Below are 12,536 nucleotides of genomic sequence, written 5' to 3'. Positions count from 1 at the left end.
TTCCTGCTTTTTTAGATAAATGAACAAAAAAGAGTTTTGTAGAAATGTCCATATCTCTCAAAGTAAAGCATCAAAAAAGTATTATTTATTATTGTGGTATCTGTCCTAAAACTCAGGTATCAAATTGGCTCAAGTATCTACATTTTTCAAATAATTCCAAGTCCTAGGAAGAACTCAGGGGAAATGCTGAAAGCCACTGTGATTGCAGTCAGCCCAAGTTGAGGAAGTGAGTACGATTTTACACAATACAGCAATCTGTCTCGTAATGCAAAAATAGTATATCAAATATCTTATGTCTCTTCGTTTGAGCATCTATTAGACCTATCTTACTGTCAAAATGGCTTTTAGGGGGACATCCCTTTCACCTTGTTCTAATCAGCACTGGACACGCACACCCTCCCACACACGGATAGCACTGCAGCAAGCAATTCTACACTAATTACTTTCCAATTAGATTTACTATTATTTCCTAATAACCCAACTCGAGCGGAGTAATCATATGTCGGAGTTGTGCTCCAATGCAATCAGGCCCAGTGTGGGGTCAAACTCAGTTTGGTTTAGCAACGTGGGAAGAGTAAGCTCTCCCCTTTGACAGCAAGGCCATTCCAAGCCAGGCCATACTGGGTTAGAGAAATTTAGTCCATTCAATTGAGATATAATTCAGTATTGTGTTTCCCAATACCTTGTCAATGTGTGTTTCTTTTCATTTATCTCATTTATCTTTGATATGTCACATCATATTAGATGAATTACAGGATTACTGGATACACTCTAACACAAATGTAGATATTGTAGATGTTAATGGCTGCTCTTCATAAATCATAAATTGCCTTTATGAATTAATGATGTAGCCTAGAAGTGAGCGATAATTTACGAAAGTATAAATTTATTAAAGTATTGCACTTTTTGCATTTTTTTTATGCAGACAGCTTACAGTATATATATACTGTGCTGATACCACAGTAAAAAAGAAATTGGGTGTGCGTGTGTACATGCCTGCGTGCATGAGTGTATGTCTGTGTGTGTTTTTATGCGTGTGTTATGTGTGTTAAGAAAACAAGGAAAGGAGAAAGAGGCAGGGATTTTTTTGTTTCTTTATTTGCTTTGTAAGTGTGGTTCCACCTTGCATAAGACAAGCACCTTATAGGATGAAGGGAGGAGAATGTCTAATGACGTTGCCCTGTCAAAAAAACGTATTTCTGAACAACCTGCCTGTGCTTTGCATTAGGGCTCCTGTGTCTCCTGCTACACACAGGCAGGATATCTCTCATTCTCTCATTTATCGTAACTTATTTTCATTGTCTCTCACTCACTGTCCTTTGCGCTCAGTGTAACTATGGAGCAGTTTTGCTCCAAACAGCTCTATTTTAGTCAAGCCTTTACTTCCGTGACGAATGTGCATCATTTTGTAACACCGTTATAATGCTCGCCTAGCTGCTAGCGTGGCACGCCCTCATACTTTGCTTTTGACTAGCAAGCACTGCTTACCTAGCTACTGCGCATGTACGACTCCCAACAAAGATAGAACAGAAGTGAGATGTCTCACTCGGTATCCAAAACGTAGAGCTCAATACACAGGGTTAACAGCAATGTGCAGCACTACAAAAATATGGTGTTTTTTGAACATAAACCATGTAAACCTATTTTGGTGTACAGTATGGTGTATAATACAATTATGAACCTGAAAATGAGCATAATATGAGCACTTCAAATAGTTACAACATGCAAACCTACACTCAGTTGAACCAACATTCACAGATCCAGTTGCTGTGAGAATAAAAATATAGATATTTCAATACTTTCAAACTGTCTGTGATGCTGAGGCGGGGCTTTGAAGCCTCAATGTCACCGGCCTTTTAAGTTTTATCATTCCCAGGTAACATTCAAAGAAAGACTGCATAAATAAATAAATAATATTCCCAAACTTCCTTGAGAGGTGTGACTTTGGTGAGAAAGATCAATAGCAGATGATAATAGACAAACAACTACAATAGGTGTAATTTGCATTGGTTAACATTGAAATGGAGTGGCTGGAGGGATGTTTTCTGTGCTCTACTTTACATTTCAGAGGAGAAACTGATCAACATGCTACTGCCTCGCCTCTGATATGACATTATGCATCACTAGCAATAAAATGCATTGGAGGTTACAAGTAATTGGTGACAGTTTATTGACTGAGAGGACAGAAAGTCAAGATTGCATTAAAGCTTCCCCAGATAAGATTGTAAGGAAAAATACACTTCAGCTGAAATCATAATGTGACTCTTGCTTCTGGAATGTAATGTGTTTAAGGTTGTGCTTTACTGTATATATTGCCATCCGAATCAAGATATGCCCAATCTCACACAATACATATGTTTCTTTTGGATGATTTTGCAGTAAACAAATCACAAGTTTCAGTAGTGAGACTGGAAGTAGTTGGACAAAATATGAAAATGTAGAAATCAAAAACTGTAAAAAGAAATACTGGACAAAGCTTCTAAGTCTGAAATGTGAAGTCAAGTGCTTTAAACCTGCATTCTTTCTAATGGCCAGCAGGGGAAACTCTGTTGTTTGCTTTAAGAAGTCGAATAGATTGTATAGAAGGCTATGAGAAAATGGCCCTACTTCTCACTTGATTTATTACCTCAGTAAACATTTTCATAATGGCTTTATGGTCTCAATCACTAGTTTCATACAGCATAATGTGCATTGTGTCAATTATGGTTCCATTTAATTTAAAATGGACAATAAAGCAGTGGATGCTTCAGGGCTTAGCGACACGCTGACCTTTTAATCATGATAGATGCTTAGTATGGCACTGTGTACTTTAAAATAGCCGTGAACTTGTTTTGAAGTGTTTTCAACTTAAAACAGTAACACTGTCTATTCCCTTCATCAAAGTAAATTGGAACATTTTGGTCCCCTAAAATATTTTGTTCAGCGTTCAGTAGCACCTTGCCAACTAGCATGATCATTAGTTGATAACTTATGGGAAAGTTAGCTGATTTTCAACTACCTCTGTGTACCGCCATGTGTGCAGAAGAACGGCGGCAATGCCCCTCTGGAGCGTTTATCTGCTGGCAAAACTCCACTGGATGACTAACTCCACTGGATGTGGTGGATGGATTTGAATTTGGTGCGCAATTTGATACATCAATTCGGCTACTATACTATATCTAAACTTACATTTCCTTCGGGTGGGTAAAAAATGCAATGTCTGTCCTTTCTTAATACAAAATTGCATGAATCTTTTATTTCACTGTGACCTTAAAGGGGTGTACCGGTCAATTTCAACACGTAGCTCTGTTGTTTGTAAATTTGGAGTGCTGTCAGTAGAGAGAAAACCAAAAACATTCGGTGCTGCCTACACCAAGTTATCCTCCTGCTAGAGTTAGCACCCAACAGGTTTAAACAGGGCACGTTTTAAACTAAATACTCTAAACATGTTCAAAATGTCATTAAAAGTTTTCTGGTGACACACTAGTCGATTGTCAAACTCCTACAATCCAATATTCCAAAATGTATTTTTACCACAAAAAAAATAATTTGCCATTGTTATGTCCTTAGTAGAGACAGGCTGTAACCTGACACCACAGTGGAGCCAGCAGAATATACTGTAGCTGCAGCCTGCAGCAGGTCAAAAGTTCAAGAAACCACTGTTGCTTAGTTACCCATGGGCATGCATGATAGCTCTTCAACTGCAGCTGTCCTGGCTCCACTATGGTGTCAGATTACAGCCTGTCTCTACATAGTCATTACTAGTTTTTTTGTGTTGAAAAAATACATTTTGGAGTATTGGATTGTATGAGTTTGACAATCGACTAGTATGGACTTCACCGGAAAACAGGAAATAAACTGAGGTATAGATTAACACAACTTTTATGCCTTTCTTACACATCTACAACATTCAGATTCACTGTGTTCAAGGAAGGAATCACTGCACATGGGTTGGCATTTGTAATGACATTGCTAACATGTTTAGAGGCTAAAAACACGTTTAAAACTTGCCCTGTTTAAGCCTGTTGGGTGCTAACTCTAGCAGGAGGATAACACAGTGTAGACAGCACCGATTGGTTTTGTTTTTCTCTCTAATGACGGCACTCCAAATTTAAAAACAACAGAGCTATGTGTTGAAATTGAACAGAATTCTCCTTTAAGTGAGAGACATTTTTAATAAGCTCATTGATGTACATCAGATTATCTTTTTCCTATTAAAACTTATTTCGAAGTCAGTTTTAGATGTAATGTAGCACTTAATATATTTTTTCAGCAGATTTTGATATAAAAACCATTATATATATAATATACACATGAGCACACACTCAGGAAATTCAAAACATTGGCTAATATCTTTAGATAATGACACATTACAGCTAGATTGGAGATTAGATTGCCATTCATCAGCCTGTGTGTGTGTGTGTGGTGTGTGTGTGTGTGTGTGTGTGTTGTGTGTGTGTGTGTGTGTGTGTGTGTGTGTGTGGTGTGTGTGCGTGTGCGTGAGCATGCGTGAGAAAGAGCGTGGGAGAGATAGTAAGGCTAAAACAAGTAGAAAATGGAATGGAAGAATGATCACGCACTGTTGTGTGTGTAAAACATATTCCTCTTCTTTTTCTTTCCATCCCTCTGTTTCCTCCTCCCTCCCTTCTTCTCAATGGAGGTGTATAAAACTGACTTCCCTCCACCAATGTCAGATTAACCTAAATCATTTAGTCAGTGTTGTAGTACATCAAAGAACAAACATAACGCCAAAATATAAATAAACTGCTGCTTGCCTTCCCCCATCTGAGGCCCCACAAAAGGAGAAACGGAAGGGAGGAAGAAGTGGGGGATGTATATTTTACTGTATCTCATTATTCAGCCATTAGCTCTGTTCTTTCTAGGGAAATGCTATGCTTAAAGAAAATATCCACCCTACAGCTGAGGTATAAATTAAATTAAGCCATTCAGCTCTGTGATTTTTGCAAAGGCGTTAAACACGCTATAATTGTTTCCACCCTTAATTGTTTCTTAAATAATATGAAATAATTTGGGGGGGGGTTGATTTCACCTTGCAATAATGCCTTATTTTCATCCAAACCATTAGAGAGTAAGATATATGCGGGGCATAAGGAGATATATTTATTGGAATGAACAAAGCCATATGGCAGCGGGTTGTAATTCTTTCTCATAGCATTGGAATTGTGCAAATCCTGGAAAAGCACACAGGTAACTTGATTTACACGTGGACTAATGTATTGAGATGGAGATCAATGGAGTTTTTTTTTATTGTGTTTCATTTTTGCATAAAGATTTGTGTATATGGGAAACTTTGAGGAGAGCGGGTTTGTGATATTATTTAGTTTTAGTTTTAGCTTGGCAAAAAAGCAGCAGTACAACGGCTGTTACTATTATGAGTTGGCTATTTCCGACTAGTCTATCCTGAACCTCTCTGGAAAGAGTTAACAGCATGGATCAGCTGCTCTCATATTGTTGTGTGTGAGCGTTCACACACACTCTTCCTCTCTATGTTTCTGTCTCTCTCTCATGCTTGCCCATTTGATGTTAGAATACCCCAGAGACATCCCTCCTCCTCCCTCCTCTTCCTCCTCCTCTTACTCCCAGCCACTCCTCTCCCCTCAAATCCCTCCCTCCTTACCCCTCTTCTTTTCTCCAATCGCTCCCTCTCTTTCCTCAAGGACCTCCCAAGCCTCTTTTGTCCCGCCTCCTACCTCTGCCTCCCCCTCTACACGCCTTTCTTTTTCTCTCCTCCCTCCTCCCTCCTCAGTCCCTCCTTCTCACCCTCCCTTCATACCATTTGCATGCTTTGGCTTCCCCACTTCTTTCTCAAAGTAAACAGAGGAGAGAAGGACAGAAGCAGAAGCATCACTTTGCCTGTCTGCACACATTAGATTCCCACACACACTCTTTCACTCACCCGTCCAACCATCCAACGCTTCAGCTGCTCAGAGTGTGTGTTGGCAGCAGCAGAGGTAGTTTGTAGCATGTGTATGTGTGTGTCTGTGCAGGCATCCCTCTACTGCATCCACTGAAGTAGCAACTCTCTGACTGCTCATCGCTGCTGCTGACAGAAGTAAAGAAGACATAAGGGAGGGGACAAGAAGTAAAGACAGACAGAGTGGTCAAGTGAGGTTAAGAAGATAGACAGAGCGGAGCTGTAACTGAGTCTCTATGAGTAAGGTGTCCCGTCTCCACATGCTGTGCTCTATGGCAAACTCTGGCTGTGTGCTACTGTCCGGGTCCGGGATGTTACCCCATTCTCTGCAATGCCCCCCTGCTTTCCTCTATCTGCCCCAGGTAAGATAGCACCCATCACACCACCCATCAGCACACACCTCCCTCTAAGCTCCCACCTCCTAAAATGTGTCCTTTTTCCCTTCCATTCACATTTTTTCCTTTCTTTTTTCCAGGGGTGCCTGCTTCTTTTTTGTATTTCTCTTTTTCTTATTTCCCATCCCTCCATCAAAGTGTTCCCAAACATATCTCTTTTTTTTTCTTCTTCGTAATGATCTCCAACGTTTCCCTCTGATCATTCATATTTTTGAAAACTTCCACTTTAATCTGCAGCGTCTGCTTCTTCATCACACTTCTTTATGTGACTTGCTGCTGGTAAACACTCAACTTCTTTTTATCGTGTGCCTCTCCTCATCACACTCACATACTCTCAGTAGTGTTGAATTGATGAACACATGGAGAAACCCACCCTACCCCGCGTGTGTGTGTGTGTAGTGGGCAACAGAACAGGGACAGATGTCAGCTCAGAACTGAATTAGACAATAGAACCAAATGACTACTTGGAGTGGCTGCATGCCTGTCATTCAGATGGCTGTGTTTCTATTAATTGTGCCTCGTTTTTTTCAGTTATCACTCTGTGTGCCTCACTCTGTTTGTTTACTGTAAAAGTACTCAATTGACACTGCATCGGTCAATTGCCATGTTACGTGCCAGCTCATTTAACTATGCCTCTGTGTGTGTGTGTGTGTTTTGTGTGTGTGTGTGTGTGTGTGTGTGTGTGTGGGTGTGGGTGTGTGTGTGTGTGTGTGGATGTGCTTGGTTTTACTACTGGCAGCATGTGCAGTGGCAGGCGGCCCCCTTTTCTCTAGACATTTTGTTATTGCGGCCGTATAAAATATGATAAGACTAGGGAGAGCTGCCATATAAAATATTAGCGGGCTGCAGTGAGCTAACCTGCCACGTCCAGACTCCAAATAGCCGCCACACATCACCTTTACAGGGCGGCCCAGACCACCCGCCTGCTGGCAACACAAACACTCACACACACACCACACACACACACACACACACACACACACACACACACACACACACACACACAAACTCATATACACAGAACATGCACCAGCTGGTTTCCCACACACACACACACACACACACTCTTTATGCGGCAACACAAACACCACGAGTCCTCAGGGAAGCAGTCTGTTAGTCGCTTGTAGTGTTGGTGTGTGTGTGTGTGTGTGTGTGTGTGTGTGTGTGTGTGTGTGTGTGTGTGTGTGTGCGTGTATTCGTGTGTGTGTTCATTTACTTTCATTTCTTATGGCACACATGGGATTTCCCTATCACATTACGGGCAAAGTTGTACTACGTTTTGCTTCTTAATTTAGATTGAATTTTTTAATCTATGAAATATAAAAAAAGTTTTACGAAAAGAAAAGACAAATCTTTGCCAGTGTGTCTACTCGTGTCAAAATATTTGTGTTATAGCAGTGGAGGGATGGGTTTTAAGATGTAAATCCCTGTATCACTGAAAGCTTCTCTTTTCACTGCGGATTTTCATCTGAAGCCAAGGAGTAACAGTGGACTTTAGACTGCGCATGCATGGTTTAGTGTAAATGCTTCTTCTTTTTAATTAAACAGTGAAAGGTTTCCATCTGAACGTCTTTTCTTACAACTTGATTAAATTTCAAGTTAGTTATCAGCATGTTTTTCTCTTTCTCCGTTTCCTGGGGCCAGTCAGGCTATTTGTTGCATCGTAAGCCTAATGTACAGTAAAAAGCTTAAAGACTCCACAGCTATGCAGCTACAGTTATGCAAGCTAAGCTTTTTACACTATTCTACCGAGAACCAGGAACATAGACAGTGAGCATTACACAACTGTCACACTTTGAAAAGAAAAAAGACAAAATTATGTTGTTTCATCCAACAGTGAACTTTTTAGTGTTGCATGCTTTTTCTTGTTTTTTACACCAAGCCTGGGTTTTCTGATATGTTTGTGGGGAGTGATGTGCAGGCTTTTGCTGATAGAGAGTCATTATTCATCCAGCATTCACTGTGGTCCTTCTTTAACATGATGGAGATTCTTGAAATGAGCATTGAGCTTCTAACATTAGCATTTTTTATATCTGATATTTATCTAGAAAAATGTGTGTGTGTGTTGTGTGTGTGTGTGTGTGTGTGTGTGTGTGTGTGTGTGGTGTGTGCATGTGTGTATATGTTTTTTTTGTTTTTTAAAGCTATGGCATGTAACAGTGGCCCCCGCCGGCATGAATTGGACATTGCGGTTATGTACTTAACGTCCCGTTTGTAGAGTTGTCTTGATGAGGGATTTATGGAAACTATTATAAGAATTTCTAAATGAACAAGACTGAAGATAATAACGTGATAATACCTAAGGGAAAAAGGCCAAACATATTTGGGTCACTAAAGAATTTTAAAGTCAGTACGCGCCTTAAACAGTTTGTATTGGTTGAGTCTGACTTTTGACTAAGTACTGTGTGTATTGCTTTTGACTCTGACACTGTGTTTAAACCTACAGTAGGATCCCACTATACATCTGCCTGCTCCTCCTCAATCCATCTATTTGAACAGACAACATGGATCACAGCTATCCCCCCCACTCCCCTCACCCAATACATTCATCTCTTCCAACCCTGTGTATTGGATTTCCACTCTCTCTCTCTTCTTCCATCCTCCCCGTTGTCTGTCTTTCCGATCTTTTTTTCCAAGGCATAGCCTTGAAAAAAAAACGTCTTCTCAAGTCAATACCATGTGCTAAATCTGCTTGTGCAAGCTTCTCTTCTCTCCCTAGGGAGGGAAGGAGGGGTTGGAGGGAGGAATCTTTACCAAGGCTCACCTAATAGTTAAACACTTCCTGCCTACTGGTTGTAATACACCGAGGAATGTGGAGAAATAAGCCCACCACTGCTCACTTTATTCTTTGCTCTTTTTCTCTTGTGTCCCACTTGTCTTTATTCTCAGTGTTTTCTGTTTTCTGCTTGTTTTGTAGAACGTGTATTGTTTTGTGTAGCAACAAACTATTTGTTTCTCTGTCTCATGCGGATATTATTTAATTTCATAGAATAATAGAGTATGTTTTGTGTGTTACAGCTTTTTTGGAACACACAACTGATACCATTTAGCTAAAATTAATCCCACAACACTTTTTACAACATAATGATTTATATTTATCACTCCCCCCCCCCCCCCCCCCTCCCCCATAATTGTTTGATCTCCTCCAGCGTCTCACTCCCTCCCGCTCCCTTAGATCCTCTTCCTCCATACACTTCTCTGTCCCCTCTGCCCGATCGTTTCATTCCCCCATTTCAAATCACAACTCAAAAAACATTTGTTTGAAACGACCTATTCCACTTGAATGTGTAATGCTCTGTCTTTTTCTGTTGTTATTTTTGTATAGTATTTTTTTTTTGCTTTTTTTTTTAAAATGTCTTATGTAACCCTGTACCCTGTACGGCGTCCTTGAGTGCCAAGAAAGGCGACTTTAAATAAAATGTATAATAATAATAATAATTATTATTATTATTAATATTATTATGTATGTTGTTACCTCACAGTTATTGCAAAGCAATGTTTTCACGTTAGCAGTAATTATATATATTTTTTTATTTCAGACAAACTATAACTACTACCTATCATGTAATCAAATTAAACTCTCAAAACAAATGCAACAAATGCAAAATGAGAAAATAAAACGAGATGATGTGAAAGATAAAAGAAATTGATTAATTTTCTCTGTTATGACTTAGAAATCTCAAAAATCAAACTAGCAAAATAAGGAGTAAAAATCAGAAACCATGTCATAAAAAATAAGTATAGTGTATGCATTTGAACAAGCGTTTGTAATTACTCTGTGCTACTGGCACATTTTGGTGGTAACAAAAAATAATTCAAAACATATTCAGTTATGGATTGCAGAAAATCAAACCACTGTTTGAGCATGTTTGCATAATTTTTTTATTCCAGCATTGGAAACTCTCAGTGTGTGTTCTCCGGTCTTGTGTTGTGGATCCTGTTAATGGGAACAGTGATGTAGTTGTTATAGCTATTTCTTTGGAAAGAAAGCTCTGAGCTTTCATCTGAGTACACAGTACAGTACACCAGCTCCACACACACACACAGACACAAACACACACACACAGTGCACTACTGTATGTTTGTTGTATGCCGTCTTTGCTGATCGTCTTCAAGACAGAAATGTAGCTAATGAGTTTAGTAACAGCCAAGGGATATAACAGAGGATGAGAGATGCAGCAAGTGAGAGATTAAGAAAGAAATGATTGGGGGGAGCAAAAAAACAACAACATGAGGCTGGTACTTAAGAGAAATGGCACATATCAAACAAAACAGCACAAATTATTTGCAACAAATGTAAATTGTAATTACATGTAAATTGTTAATTGTTTTGCTTGTGTTACTGTATTTATTATATACTGTCTTTTTTTTATTTTAATTGTTAATATTGTCCATACAGGGATTTATAATTTTACTAAATGGTACACTAACACACTTTTAAACTGTTACTGATGACTCATTGTGAGTACTATTATTTATATAAATGTAGAAAGGGGGAGCCTTTACGTCCAAACCAACAGCCTTCATATCAAATGTATTATCTTTTATAAATATGCAATTAGCTTCGTCTTTGTCTTAAACGGAAAAGAGGACAGAACGACAGACAATAAATAAATAAATAGATAAATAAATAAAAAGAACTTAGGGCACCACGGAGGGTTTAAGCAATATTAAGCCACATGATTAAACAGATGATAAATATATAATTTAATAACCTGTTACTCTTCACTAAGACAACACAAATATGTACAACAAAATAGACTATAGACAGTGACTGCAGCCACCATAACTATAACACATAATTACATCCTTGTTTTTAAGATTATTTTTGGGGGCATTTTATGCCTTCATTTTCAGGACAGATAAGGGAGAGGGAGAGGGGGAATGACATGCATCAAAGGGCCACTGATTAGATTTGAACCCAAGGCCAATGTGTCGAGGAGTAAACATCTATATATGTGCGCCTGCTCTACCAACTGAGCTAACCCAGCCAGTAATTGCATCATCTTTAATTTTATTGCAGTTTTGTGCATTTATGTACTGTTCACAAACTGCAAGCCCTGGCCCCCATACCACCGGACCCCGGTCAGCCAGTTAACGTACACATTCAATATGTATCTTTTCCAGAGTGTCAGCTAAGTCCATTCTCACCTCTCTGGACATGGAGCTCTGCCCTTCTGCTCCCGCCAACACAGCAACAGCTTCTTCTCTGCTGTAGCTCCTTGTCCATTTGACTTTTTTGTTTACTCTGTAATTAATGCAATACAGTATAGCAATATATATTAATAAATAAAAATACTTAAGTAAAAGTGAATTTACAGTTTTTAGTTACAACCGCATTTTTAAACCGATTTTCAGTGTCAGTGCAGGGCATCACTCACACACTACCTGCTGACTTCTGCATGTCTAACCTGCTGCCATGTCGCGTATCAACTCGGTCGCCTGCAGCATTGCTTCGCAACGCTTTATGCTTGTGATCTCTTAACACAAAGCAACCTCCAAGGGAGACCCCTAACCCCTGAAAGGCAGTTCAACTGAATTGTTTTTTCTCTTATCAGACTAAGGGCTGCCAACTCTTCTGCATTGACCGTGAGACTCACACAATTGACACTTTTCACACGCTCTCACACCTCACTTACTTATTATTGACCATGACTATTGACTTAGCTTTTCATCTATAAATGATTTGGGATTGTGAATTTGGCTTCTGAACTGAACATTCTTGGGGGTCGAGGAGGGATGATGCTGACCCCTGCGGTGGTACTGTTACAGAAGGCCTACTCGTAAAATGCACCAACTACACTGATACCAAATTTCACACCAAAGTAAATTCAAAAGTTGACAGCCCTGCAGACTGCTGTCTATAACTAGGATTAAAGTGAGAGAAAGTGGTTTTGGTTAAATATTGAAAAAGTCAAAGTTCAACAACGGCAAATGCATTTTAAAGGAGATGTAATGTTGCATAGATGTTTTATAAACATGTAAATGTTATTAATTCACACTCACAAAAGACGCAAAATGTAGATGCTGAACATGTCCGTGAAATGTTTACTAACAATGTCCTGTATATGTGTGTTTGACTTGTATTCCTGACTTTTATGGTTCAGGTTATGGTTAGGAAAAGATCATGTTTGTTGTTTTCATTTTGAAACGACAATTTTTCCCTTACCTTAACCAAGGTGCTTGGGATGTGAACCACAGTCTCATGTGAAAGTCTTGCTCTTTGT

General features: G+C 39.3%; 1 protein-coding gene across 8 annotated transcripts in view; it reads left to right on the top strand.

Moving 5' to 3' along the window:
• The window catches only part of LOC116704612 (RNA binding protein fox-1 homolog 3-like), a 751,296-nt gene that overhangs the window by 536,030 nt on the left and 202,730 nt on the right, over positions 1 to 12,536 (top strand). Inside the window, exon 1 of one of the 8 annotated variants that reach the window (XM_032540216.1) lies at positions 5,823 to 6,276. The exons of the other annotated variants lie outside the window; for them this stretch is intronic. Within the exon in view, the coding sequence (XP_032396107.1) occupies positions 6,151 to 6,276 (126 nt within the window). The 5' untranslated portion in view covers positions 5,823 to 6,150. Of the gene's footprint in view, positions 1 to 5,822; positions 6,277 to 12,536 lie in introns of those variants that run through there. 8 annotated transcript variants of the gene reach the window in all.

This window comes from Etheostoma spectabile, chromosome 16 (assembly GCF_008692095.1).
Source record: "Etheostoma spectabile isolate EspeVRDwgs_2016 chromosome 16, UIUC_Espe_1.0, whole genome shotgun sequence".
Classification (NCBI taxonomy): Eukaryota; Metazoa; Chordata; class Actinopteri; order Perciformes; family Percidae; genus Etheostoma; species Etheostoma spectabile.
Note: the sequence above shows the minus strand (reverse complement) of the source record. Positions and strands in the feature narration are given on the sequence as shown.